The sequence below is a fragment of the Coregonus lavaretus genome, assembly GCF_964263955.1.
Source record: "Coregonus lavaretus genome assembly, chromosome: 13".
NCBI lineage: Eukaryota > Metazoa > Chordata > Actinopteri > Salmoniformes > Salmonidae > Coregonus > Coregonus lavaretus.
In genome coordinates, this window is record NC_140000.1 from 42824133 (window position 1) to 42836076 (window position 11944).

The 11944-nt window shown below is 40.0% G+C and overlaps 1 protein-coding gene across 1 annotated transcript in view; it reads right to left on the reverse strand.

Moving 5' to 3' along the window:
- The window catches only part of LOC311140716 (scm-like with four MBT domains protein 2), a 34421-nt gene extending 25363 nt beyond the window's left edge, over positions 1-9058 (reverse strand). The window contains 2 exon segments of the mRNA XM_084175901.1: positions 4395-4579; positions 8957-9058. Of these exon segments, the coding sequence (XP_084032027.1) occupies positions 4395-4485 (91 nt within the window). The 5' untranslated portion in view covers positions 4486-4579; positions 8957-9058.
- Between the last annotated feature and the right edge of the window lie 2886 nt (positions 9059-11944).

The window sequence follows — 11944 nt, forward strand, 5'->3', positions numbered from 1 at the left end:
AGCTGGTTCTGACTGGGCCAAAGAAATTACAAGAGCGATAGGTAGACTATGTTTATATTTTTTTTACAGTCTTTGGTTTATAGCCGCGGATATGCGCCCATTTTCGGTGGTTGGGAATAGACCGTTTCAGCACCTTGTGAAAGTGCTCGAGCCACGTTACGAACTTCCCTCTTGCACCCATTTAAGCAAACCGGTAGTACCCGCTCTCTATAAGCAAGCTAAAGCTTTCAATGAATTGGCCAATGCACCCTGTGTTGCACTTTCTTAACAGTGACAGGCCATTACATTACCCCGGAATGGGAGATATCCCATGCTACAGACAAGCCCCCTTTCTGAGAGTCACAACTGTGCATCTGGCACTTAAGGAGGCAGTGTCATGGTGCATTCGTAACCAAGTAAGGAAGTGGGAATATACCACATACGACTAAAAAAATTCCACTTCAACAGCCCTCCATCTGATAATTACTAGGGGAACTCGTCTATCATCCTGAGCACCCACTTCTCTCACATGGTGACCTCTGACGTCAACTACTAAGGAAATGGCCTTTATAACAGTATTTTCGACAGTTAAAATAAATCCATTCTGGTGGTTTTTGGACTCTAATTTGTTTACAAGCATGATAGTTGTACTTTTAGTTTATGGTTGACGCTGCTTGTTCAAATAACATGAATGCATCCATCTGATATTTAAGACTTCACAACTCGTAAATTCCCACCTCCCACATGGTTACAAACGTAGCAACAGAGTGGAAACTTGACAGGCCCAACATAACAATCCTGTCACAACAGACAATGCCAGGAACATTATGAATGCTGAACATTGAGCATGGCATTTCATTTTCCCGCAGTACTGAAACTGAACCGTGACCCCAAAACCGCAACACGTACTGATCTGTGGGTTTGGTGGCCCGTTACACCGCTACTTATAGAGACGTACAAGATACCAGACCTGGTCTCAGGGATGGCTAACTCTGGAGATTCCTTCGATCTCCACTGAGCTGGGTAGATCTGCTTTTAGTTATTTTGCACCTTACGTGTGGAATGATCCCCAATGCACTTTAAAATTGGAGGAATTTTGGCCTCTAGGGCACTTCAGACTGCTGTTAGGGGACCTGTTTTACTGGAGAATGGGTCTGTTTTTTATGATTGTGTTTTGCTTTTCATGTATTGTTGTATATAATAACGAGTATTTTAATGTGTACATGGATGTGTAGTTGAATGTGTACAGTCGTATGAAAAAGTTTGGGCACCCCTCTGAGGCTGCATAATAATTAACTCTGTCATCACAGAAAATGATCACAGTGGCATGCCATTCATTTTCTAATAAAAGCTGAGTACTGGGGTATTGTCCAGACAAAGATTTTTATTGTAGCAATATTAAGTTGTATGAAATTAAATCAGATGTGAAAAATAGGCTATGCAAAAATGTGGGCACCCTTGTCATTCCGTTGATTTGAATACCTGTAACTACTTAGCACTGATTAATTGGAACACACAATTGGTTTGGTGAACTCATTAAGCCTTGAACTTCATAGACAAGTGCATCCAATTATGAGAAAGGGTATTTAAGGTGGCCAATTGCAAGTCGTTGTTCTCTTTGACTCTCCTCTGAAGAGTGGCAACATGGGGGCCTCAAAACAACTCTCAAATGACCTGAAAACAAAGATTGTTCAACATTATGGTTTAGGGGAAGGCTACAAAAAGCTATTGCAGAGATGTAAGCTGTCAGTGTCTACTGTGAGGAACATAGTGAGGAAATGGAAGACCACAGGCACAGTTCTTGTTAAGGCCAGAAGTGGCAGGCCAAGTAAAATATTGGAGAGGCAAAGGCGAAGGATGGTGAGAACAGTCAAAAACAGCCCACAGACCACCTCCAAAGACCTACAACATCATCTTGCTGCAGATGGTGTCACTGTGCATCGTTCAACAATTCAGCGCACTTTGCACAAGGAGAAGCTGTACGGGAGAGTGATGCGGAAGAAGCCTTTTCTGCACACACGCCACAAACAGAGTCGCTTGAGGTAGGCAAACGCACATTTGGACAAGCCAGCTTCATTTTGGAATAACATTTTTACATTTACATTTTATGTAAGGTGCTGTGGACTGATGAAACAAAGATTGAGTTATTTGGTCATAACAAGGGGTGTTATGCATGGCGGCAATAGAACACAGTGTTCCAAGAAAAACACTATAAAATTAGGTGGGGGTTCCATCATGCTGTGGGGCTATGTGGCCAGTGCCGGTACTGGGAATCTTGTTAAAGTTGAGGGTCGCATAGATTCCACTCAATATCAGCAGATTCTTGGGAATAATGTTGAAGAATCAGTCACAGAGTTGAAGTTACGCCGGGGCTGGACATTTCAACAAGACAACGACAGAGGAACAAGTACAATGTTCTGGAATGGCCATCCCAGTCCCCAGACCTGAATATCATTGAGAATCTGTGGGATGATTTGAAGCGGGCTGTCCATGCTCAGCAACCATCAAACCTAACTGAAGTGGAGATGTTTTGTAAGGAGGAATGGTCCAAAATACCTTCATCCAGAATCCAGACACTCATTAGAGGCTATAGGAAGCATCTAGAGGCTGTTATTTTAGCAAAAGGAGGCTCTACTAAATATTGATATGATTTTTCTGTTGGGGTGCCCAAATTTATGCACCTGTCTAATTTCGTTTTGATGCATATTGCACATTTTCTGTTAATCCAATAAACCTCATTTCACTACTGAAATATTACTGTGTCCATCAGTTATTTGATAGATCAAAATGAAATTGCTGATCCAAACACCCAATTATTTATAAATGGAAATCATGGAAATTGTCAGGGGTGCCCAAACTTTTTCATACAACTGTATATTGTATTTTTATGTGTATTCTTGTGCTAAACAGGGCTCATCTGGAAAAGAGACCTTGGTCTCAGCATTGACTCCCTGTCAAAATAAAGGTTAAATAACATTAAAATAAATTACAATGCAGTGGAGAAAAAGCAATGAAACAGGAATAATGTTGTAAACAAAACAGTATATTTCCTCAGTCCCTAGCGAAAGAGTTGAGTGAAATACACTTTGCGTGGAGTGGGAAAAATGTTTACGCCTTCATTCTGCAACGATCAAAGTCACTGTGTAAACAAATACGTCATAATTTAATGAGACAAGTAGGGAGAGATCTGATCACACACACACCAATGTCATTTCTCAAAATCTATGGGGAAGGAACTTTATAAAGAACACAGCAGGAACCAGCTGAAACAAAGTTTTGTCTCTTTTCAACCATCCAAAATTAGGTCACTTGAAAATGTATCTGATTTTTTGTGAGTTTTATGTGTGTGTGTTCCACGTAATGCCACTAATGTTTCTCCTCAAGGTGAGAACTGTTCAATTTGCCCGTGGGAGACTGATACTTGGACAAGGTATAATGTGTCTTCTCTGTGTGTGTGTGTGTGTGTGTCTCTTGTTCCTTCTGTGTGGTTTCTCCTCTAGGCTGTGTCTCATGGGACTGAGTGTGTGGGACTTAACCTGCACCAATGAGAGAGAAGAAACTACCTGTTGCAGTAGGGGGCTTTCTGAAAACAATCAGCTAGGCTTGATCTTCTCCCTTACACATAGTAGTGTGTGTGTGTGTGTGTTTGCGTGTTCACACTCCTCATCCCCAGACCTTTACAAAGGCTATGACATCATACCTTCCACTATCCATCTCAACCTGATTCAAAAGGGGTCATGTTACGAACGCTTTTAACAAAAAGTAATCTTGTCATTCAAGCGTATTTGGGATTTAGAAAAGCACTTTAAAAATCCTTTAAAATATATTTTATAATTAAAAAGATGTTAGATCAATCGTAGTGTTGAGAAAATGCTCCTAGGTGAGTTGCATTTCCTCTATCCTTTCAGCCAGACAAAACTTTCCTGTTTTCTATTACTTTTCATCCGAGTTCCCCTTTTCCAGTCTGTTCATTTGATAAGAAGCACCTTGTAGGGCTGAACAGAACAAGGAAGTGAACACAGGAAAACAATGACAGAGAGACTAACTATGACTCTAAAGTCAGCTGACACATCCCCACACCACTGACCCTGACCAGGCAAACTGGACCAGATTCTCTCACAGCTTGACACAGTGGCTGCTGCAGATTCCTGCTGAATAATCAAAACAAAAAAAATATTCCCGCACTACACGCATTCTGAGAACTTGGTGAAGGTCAATAATGGTGTGGCATCTCAAAAGGAATGTGAAAAATTGGAAAATGGCTGCTTTTCAATGCAATCACTGAGCATTTTAAAACCACAACCCCCTGTTGTGATTGTGATACAATGGAGATGAATGGTTGTACCCTTCATGTGTCATCAAACAAAAAATGAGGAAGGGATCGAAGATTAAAAAGTGTAGGTAAAATCCCTCACCTGAGTGCACCTGTTCTTCTCTCCCGTTGGTCGGGCTGTGGGATTTTCCTGTGGAGAGGGCGAACGGCCTGTCCTGTGGGCGGGACTGCATCCTGCTCTCTCTTCCTGGTAACCTTTACCTTTTTACCCTTAGTCCGTCTGTCTTCAGACTCCTTAGTCTTCACTGCATCTCCCTCATTCCTCCACTGTGTCACACAAAGGAGGAGTTAAGTAGGAATGGAGCAATAAAATTAATATCATGTCCATCTAAACAATTACCACTAAAACAGTAACGAAAGAGAATATGGGCATTTATTTCAGACCAAACAGATGGAATAGCCTCTGTTCTACTAATTATATTTGTACAGCATAGAATACCTGTTCAGCACAGTGTGTTTCTATGTCTCTGCTTGGTAGTCTGCGAGAGTAATGTGCAGTTTCTGCTGTTGTGGATTTGCATACCTCAGCACAGCTCTCCAGCCACAAGAGATAACCAATCACAGTTTAAATAAGGTAGAAGACCAGGACCGACACAGCAGAACCTCATAATAACCATGCCACAGAGATCAGCGTTACATGAACCATTAAGAAAGAAGAGGTATTTCAAAAGGCTTAATCACTCATATAGGAATCATAACGCTTAGACATCATTTACTCATAATTTAGTTTTTGCTTTATTTAAAAGATCTTGGAGAAAAATAAACTAAATATTTTCCTATTATTTTTCCACTCTGTCTCTTTCCCAGATCATGGTTACGTTTGTGATATTTTTGGATAACTGCCATTTCTCTCAGCCTCCGCAATGACTCACTCTAACTGCACCCACTTCCATCAACTGTTCAATTAACACTGATTCAAAGAGCTGATTCATACTGATGCCCTTCAATCAAACTAATACACAAAAACAACTCTCTGCAGACTTAACAATTTGCCTAAGCATTCAAATGAGCAATAGGCAATGTTCTGTGCTTGTCATCATCCGTTTTTATAGCATGAGGAACATCATTGGAAATGCATTTAAATCAACTCGTTGCTTCATGTGTCCTCTGTCACGCAGGGATCCAAACACACATCTATCCATAGCGTAAACAACAAGCTGGTCTAATTGGACTCACATGATGTTGGCCCCTGTTCCTCTCCACTCTGCCTGATAGTCCACACTCTCCAGGACGCAAACATAGGATCCATCTACTGACTTCAGTCCAGAAACTATCAGAGATCACAGTCCACAAGGTCCATGAAATAACTAAAATGTAGTATAAACCACAATGTCTAGGACATAATCAGAGAAAATCACATATTTACATGTAGGTTTACAGATAAAGAGAACCGGGCAACTTGTCTCACAGACAGAGGGTCACTTATCCCAGAAATGTTGTCACTGATTTAAATCGAAAAGGTTCACTATTATTGCATTCAGTCAAGAGGATCTAAGGCTGTGTTTACACAGGCAGTTCAATTCTGATAATTTGTTTTCACTCATTGTTTTTTTTGACGAAAAGCAGCCTAACTAAACCACTAAATGAAAACATATTGGTCCATACTGGTCCCCAGCATCCCAGTGAGCAGCCCATATTGTCTCCTGGGATGAAAACATATTGGTCCATACTGGTCCCCAGCATCCCAGTGAGCAGCCCAGGTTGTCTCCTGGGGATTAATCTGAGACACAGGTCTTTCCTGGTTAAAGCCTCATCAGATTGAGATGGAGGGGGGCGGTGTTATTGATTAGCTTCGATGAGTCCAGTAGGCTCCACACGCTGTCCCTTAGCTGCCTTTCTCTAAAACCCCCAACCAGGACAATAGAAAGACTTCATGGGGAATTGACAAATGAACTAACACTATTTGGGCTGGGTGTGTCCTTCCTTATCTCCCATCATGTTTTTGTTTTTAGGTATCAACATGACACAATTGATCCTGTTAAGAGTAATGATATCTCTCAACGATTTCTACACTTCTCTGTTTTATCACTCACCATTCATTCTATGTAATCTATAATATTACATCCAATGAAAGATTTCATGATTTATTACATTTACATTTTAGTCATTTAGCAGATGCTCTTATCCATGTATTATTTATTTATCAGTATCTATGATGTATTAGTATAATATATCAGTAGAATATAGTGTCTTGTCTCTATGGCACATCTAGCCTGGTGTGTTCCTTAAACAGCCCGTGATGCTGTGTGAGATCAGCTGACTGACATATTTAAAAAACTGAAGTGCAAACAACAACTGCCCCGGGCAGACAGACAGACAGACAGGCCACAATGCACAGAGGCAATGAGAAAACATACTAATGGCTAGCCTACTGCCTACATCAGCAGCTTCAGTCAACTTCTCCAGCATCAAGCCATTGTTTGAGTAACATCACACAAGAAGGGCTATATGATTACTTTTTCCATCAACTCAGAAATAATCGAAAATAGATGGAAATTGATCTTGTTTGATCTTATTCCAAATGTTATGTTGTATAATATGCTTTTATCTTCTCTGAAGAAAAAACATCTGATGTAGGCTAATCATTGTACAGCCTTTTTGCGCAGAGCCCGTTGTGTCTGTTAGGCTGACTATTATGCCACGTGACTCATTATCTCTCCTCCAGACATTGATCGGGTCAAAATAAAATTAAAAATATTTTTTTAAACCTCCTGTGATTCATTCATGCATACACCTCACTGAAGACTCTTAGTGGAGAAAACGAAATGTGGCTTTCTTTACATTGCAATTAATCTAGTCAGCCAGACACTTCCCGTGAGCAATTAGCCTGGGGATGTGGTTACCTTGCCATTATTTCACCTGAAACTATAGCAGACACCTTTGAACTGATGATGTCAAGTCACAGCCTTGACCTAATGACTTAATACATCCGTTTTCCATATCATTTTGTTAAGTAATTCACTGTGAAAGACGTGTTAATAATGTAAGTTGTTCTTGGCTAATACAATTCTCTGTCTTCACTCACAGAGCAGTGCCAATCCATCAATGTTTTATCTGTTCTTCCTTTAGAACCTTATCAGGGACATTTACATACAATGGCATGTGTTATCAAAAGATCGATTATAAACGGCGCTGAGGAGTACATGAATAAAACCATCAATAACCATGCATCCTTGATCACCGTGATCTTTATCCCTATACCAGATCCCTGGACACTTCATAGGGTTTTACAGTAAAGAGGCGAGATCTTCTCCATGATGTTGCTTGCTTCCATTCCATCTAGGCTACACCAGTACCAAGGAAAAACGATCTCACATGACAGCCACGGACCTACCGTATGTTTTAGGGTTTTATGGCAATACGCAGCCTGAATACGCATGAGAGTGCACATGCACATCACTGTTCATTTGGTAACGTGGCTTTATTTTTTATATTCATTATGGAGCTGAATGTAATCCCGAAGAGAGATCATCAGAATAATGCGCAGCTAAACTACGGATTTGCTGACCGCCCGCAATAAATAAATAAAAAATGTAATGGATATACGCGCGGTTTAACCCAATTAGCAACTTCGTCATACACATTTGGCATGAAGTCGGTTTGGGAGAATTACCTCGTGCAATTTTACAATCATCAAGATTGATGTTAAAACCTTGATGGATGATTAAAAAGACAAATGGAACCGTTCATCAGACCATTATTCTTTGTCTACTAAATAACGAGTAAAAATAGATTGTAACTGCTAATGCTGATGAAGTGAAACAGGAAATGTAGCTAGGCCTACTGTGCATTTGTGGGATACGGGTGTCGCCGACGTCCTCTCAGTGCGTACGCAGTCAGTAATTTGTATTTGGCACTTCGCTAATGTACTTTGCACACAAAGTATTGCAGCGGAAAAAAACTCGAACGGTATTGCTAAACGTCCACTTCTAATTTAATTCATTAGAGCTCGTTAATGTGCATCAAAAGAAACTGGAACTGGACGGTTAACTGCAGTAATTGTATTTTTTCCTCATTCAAAGATTTTACATGCAGTTTTTTACACACCATAACCCGCCATGTTGAAAGTGGTTTGACATATTGGCAATGTCCGGTATTTTCCGATGCCTTTGCGCACCTATGTGTGGAAAAAGCATGACACACCTAGACGTTTAAACTGTAAATATGAACATTTAAAACGAAGTCAGGGTTGTGAACTTATGAGCATTTCACTATTTTATCGTTTTCAGTGGAAAGCAGACCGTTAGATGGAAATTCATTTATCAGGCTTATTGAAATGTGTTTTTCCTACGCACCGCAAGCATTAAAATAAATGTTTATGTAACCAATTTATTTTTGCATCAAGGTTTACATTATGCCTTTCAATAAAGAAAAACAATCATACCAACTAAATTGAAAGTGCCACGAAGCGACCTTCTCACCGCATGTGAAAGCTATAATTACGCACGTAAAAACACTTTGAACAACTTGGCTCCTGAAAGCGCCAGTATTTCTGTTTCTAGAGAAACAGCCTCGAGTCGGAGTGGTTAAAGGTTTACGCCAGGAAAAACCTCTCACGGTGGATATTTCGTCGAGAAAACGACGGCTCTGGATTAGTAACCTACATAAATATTTAAAGAAGCGCCAACCTGTCACCTGTCTTACCTTAATGATGTTTTTTTCGCGTCTAATTTGCGAGCCTTTTCGTTCTGTGGAAGCCAGCGAGCGACGTCTTGCAGCTGCACAGCACAGAGCTCGTTCCAATATGGCATCCCACATCTGCGCATGTCCAAAAATCTTCAGATTATTTTCAAGCCAACTCCTTCAATGACCTTTAGTGCAGTTGCGAAATTTGTTCAGCCAATTATAAATAGAATGTCGAAGTAGGCTACCCACCCCCATTTTTTAACCCCTCGGTCTTTCATAGCTGAAATACACAATGCAATATGGCTGAAATACACAATACATAGATATTGCTACCAGTGTGTTTACACAATGATGAAGCCACCATTTTTACACTTCTGAACCAATTCATGATAGATGTAATGATATTTCCGAATACGTTTTTCATTGTCAAGACTAATTGTTTTCATTGTTTTAAAAATTGGAATATTTACATTTTAGTCATTTAGCAGACGCTCTTATCCAGAGCGACTTACAGTTAGTGAGTGCATACATTTTTCATACTGGCCCCCCGTGGGAAACGAACCCACAACCCTGGCTTTGCAAGCGCCATGCTCTACCAACTGAGCTACACGGGGCCCAATACTATATAGGCTACATTCTGTTAAGGTTGTTTTTACATGTGAAATATAAGTATCCAATACACAAATCCCAACAGAAGCCCAACAGGCATACTGTATAGCCAAATATAAAAACTTGTTCAAGCCTGGAGCCAAAAATGCTTGTCTTACAACTATTTGATATTCAAATAAATGAACAAACGTATAGGCCTATGCATGTGCTACCGCCTTCTTTGAGAATTACATTGGCACTGTTTTTGACTGTTACAGTTGTGTGTTGGAATACATAACCTTTTCTTTCGGTTAATTGTGTTTTTCTTAAGAATTATGCTATTCAACATATAAAGAAACGTAACTAAATGTTCAGTGTGCACGAGAGACACGAAAGCCTTACTGATTACAAGGGAATTCAGTGTAACACACTACACAGAAGTCGTATTATTTTTGATGGTATTCATTTGAAAGATAAGTTAAAATGGTATCGTTTTTTAACAGCTCAATTTGTGTTGTTTTGTAATGTTAGTACGTACTGTCAAAACTGTTTCCACTTGACTGAAAACTGAAAACGTTTATACACTTTATTAAAATACTTAGAGTAGCCTACATGAGATAACACCATTGACATTCATTGATAAGAAATACATTGATAAAGGTGAGTATGCTCATGATCATTCTGTCAGTCAACCAAGCCGTTGTATTCATGCCGTCCAGAAGCACATTGGGGTATACGGGCTTCATATGGTCCCAGTTCGGCCCATGTCTCCAAAGTCCCAAATTGAAGGCGACTCAGCAAAGCATGAACGTTTGAAGTTTCCATAAATTGAATTGTACTATCAACCATAATATGATCAGGGTATCTTCATGACAATGTAACAAAAGCATCGCACTCAATGGATAGATATTGCATTAGAAGGAGGCGTATTGTCCTGTCACATTTCTGGACTGCCTCATGTACTGAAGTGACTGTCATCATTTTATTGCTCTCACTAAATGACACATATTTAACATACCTACTCTATTTGGAAGATTGTCAATTTCATCAAATAATTTTTATAGCGTTCACGCATTACTGTAACATTAAAAGGTATTTCGTCCCAAAGTCAATACTATCCTCTAGTGGTAGAGCGTGTGAAGGCCCACTTACCAACTGAATGGGAATAGATTGACATGATGAGGGTTTAAAATATATCACATTTTGAACTGTCTTGAACTGGGTATCATATTTTATGAGGGTATTCTTTTGGCTAAATTCATTTACATAAAACATATGTATGATTGTTTGAAAACGATAGTTATAACAGTGTGGTAACAGTGTATTGTGGAGGTTTTAGGCCTGTAAAATGACAGGCTATAATGTTTGGTATAGACTATGAGTAAAATTAATTGTTTTAAATTGCGGAACAATAATGCAAAATCTAAATTGCGCAATATAGCCCTACTTGTTGGATAATGATTTTGGGAAACCCTGCAACCTCCTTCGGATGTCTTCATCCCATTACAGTGCTAGCATGAATGAGCATCATCTTCCACTTGCAACTCTCAAACAAAAAAGCGGGCAGTCACTCAGATAGGCCTACCGAATCGCCTGAGTTGCCTAGCGAGCACCGGCATCATCCGCACCCCTCTGATGAAGCGAATGCTTCTCCACGGCTTCGCGCCTCCCGGTCCATCCCGGTGTATGGAAGTGTGCGTGTGCACGTGGTGGTGAGGTGCTGGTAACAGATGGTTGGTTAGAAGCGCGCGGTTTAATCTGCCAGAGAAGAGGCTTTAACAATCGCGCGTGGGAACGGATTATCCCCCACGTGCGACGCATGCATTGCACGGGCAACTGCCCTTTGTCTGTGTGCCAGTCAGAAGAAAAGTGATGGTTTGTCTCTATAACTCAATAACTCCCAAATTCATCTTGCCTGCCTTGACAATGACCATGGAGTAGGCTTATTATAAACCATTGGATTGAATGAAATACCATAGGTCTATTGCAAACCCATAGGCTATGGCTATTGATTGAATAAGTAATTAATCAGTCATTAATTAGATGCCAATTCCCTCCTCATTCCATAACTGGACAATAGTGGCTTCATGACTAGGCCCTAATGCGCACAGCCCCTTAATCTCCAACTAAAGGCCATTCAAAGTCAGTTTAGTTTATTAACACTAGAAAGGCCTTGAGGGATCCTACTTTGAGCCAATGAGCAGTTATTTTGACAGCAAAATAACAGTCTAATAAATAAATGTAATACACTATTGCAAAAATAATGATTTGGTTGTGTTTATGAAGGCTTGGGTGACATTATAATATGTTACCCAATAAAACAAAATCAAAGAGCATTTTCATGAGTTTATGTTAGTGTAGGCTATCTCTGGTGCACATGGAACAGTTGTTCTTGGAAAAGGTGATATTTTCTACTAG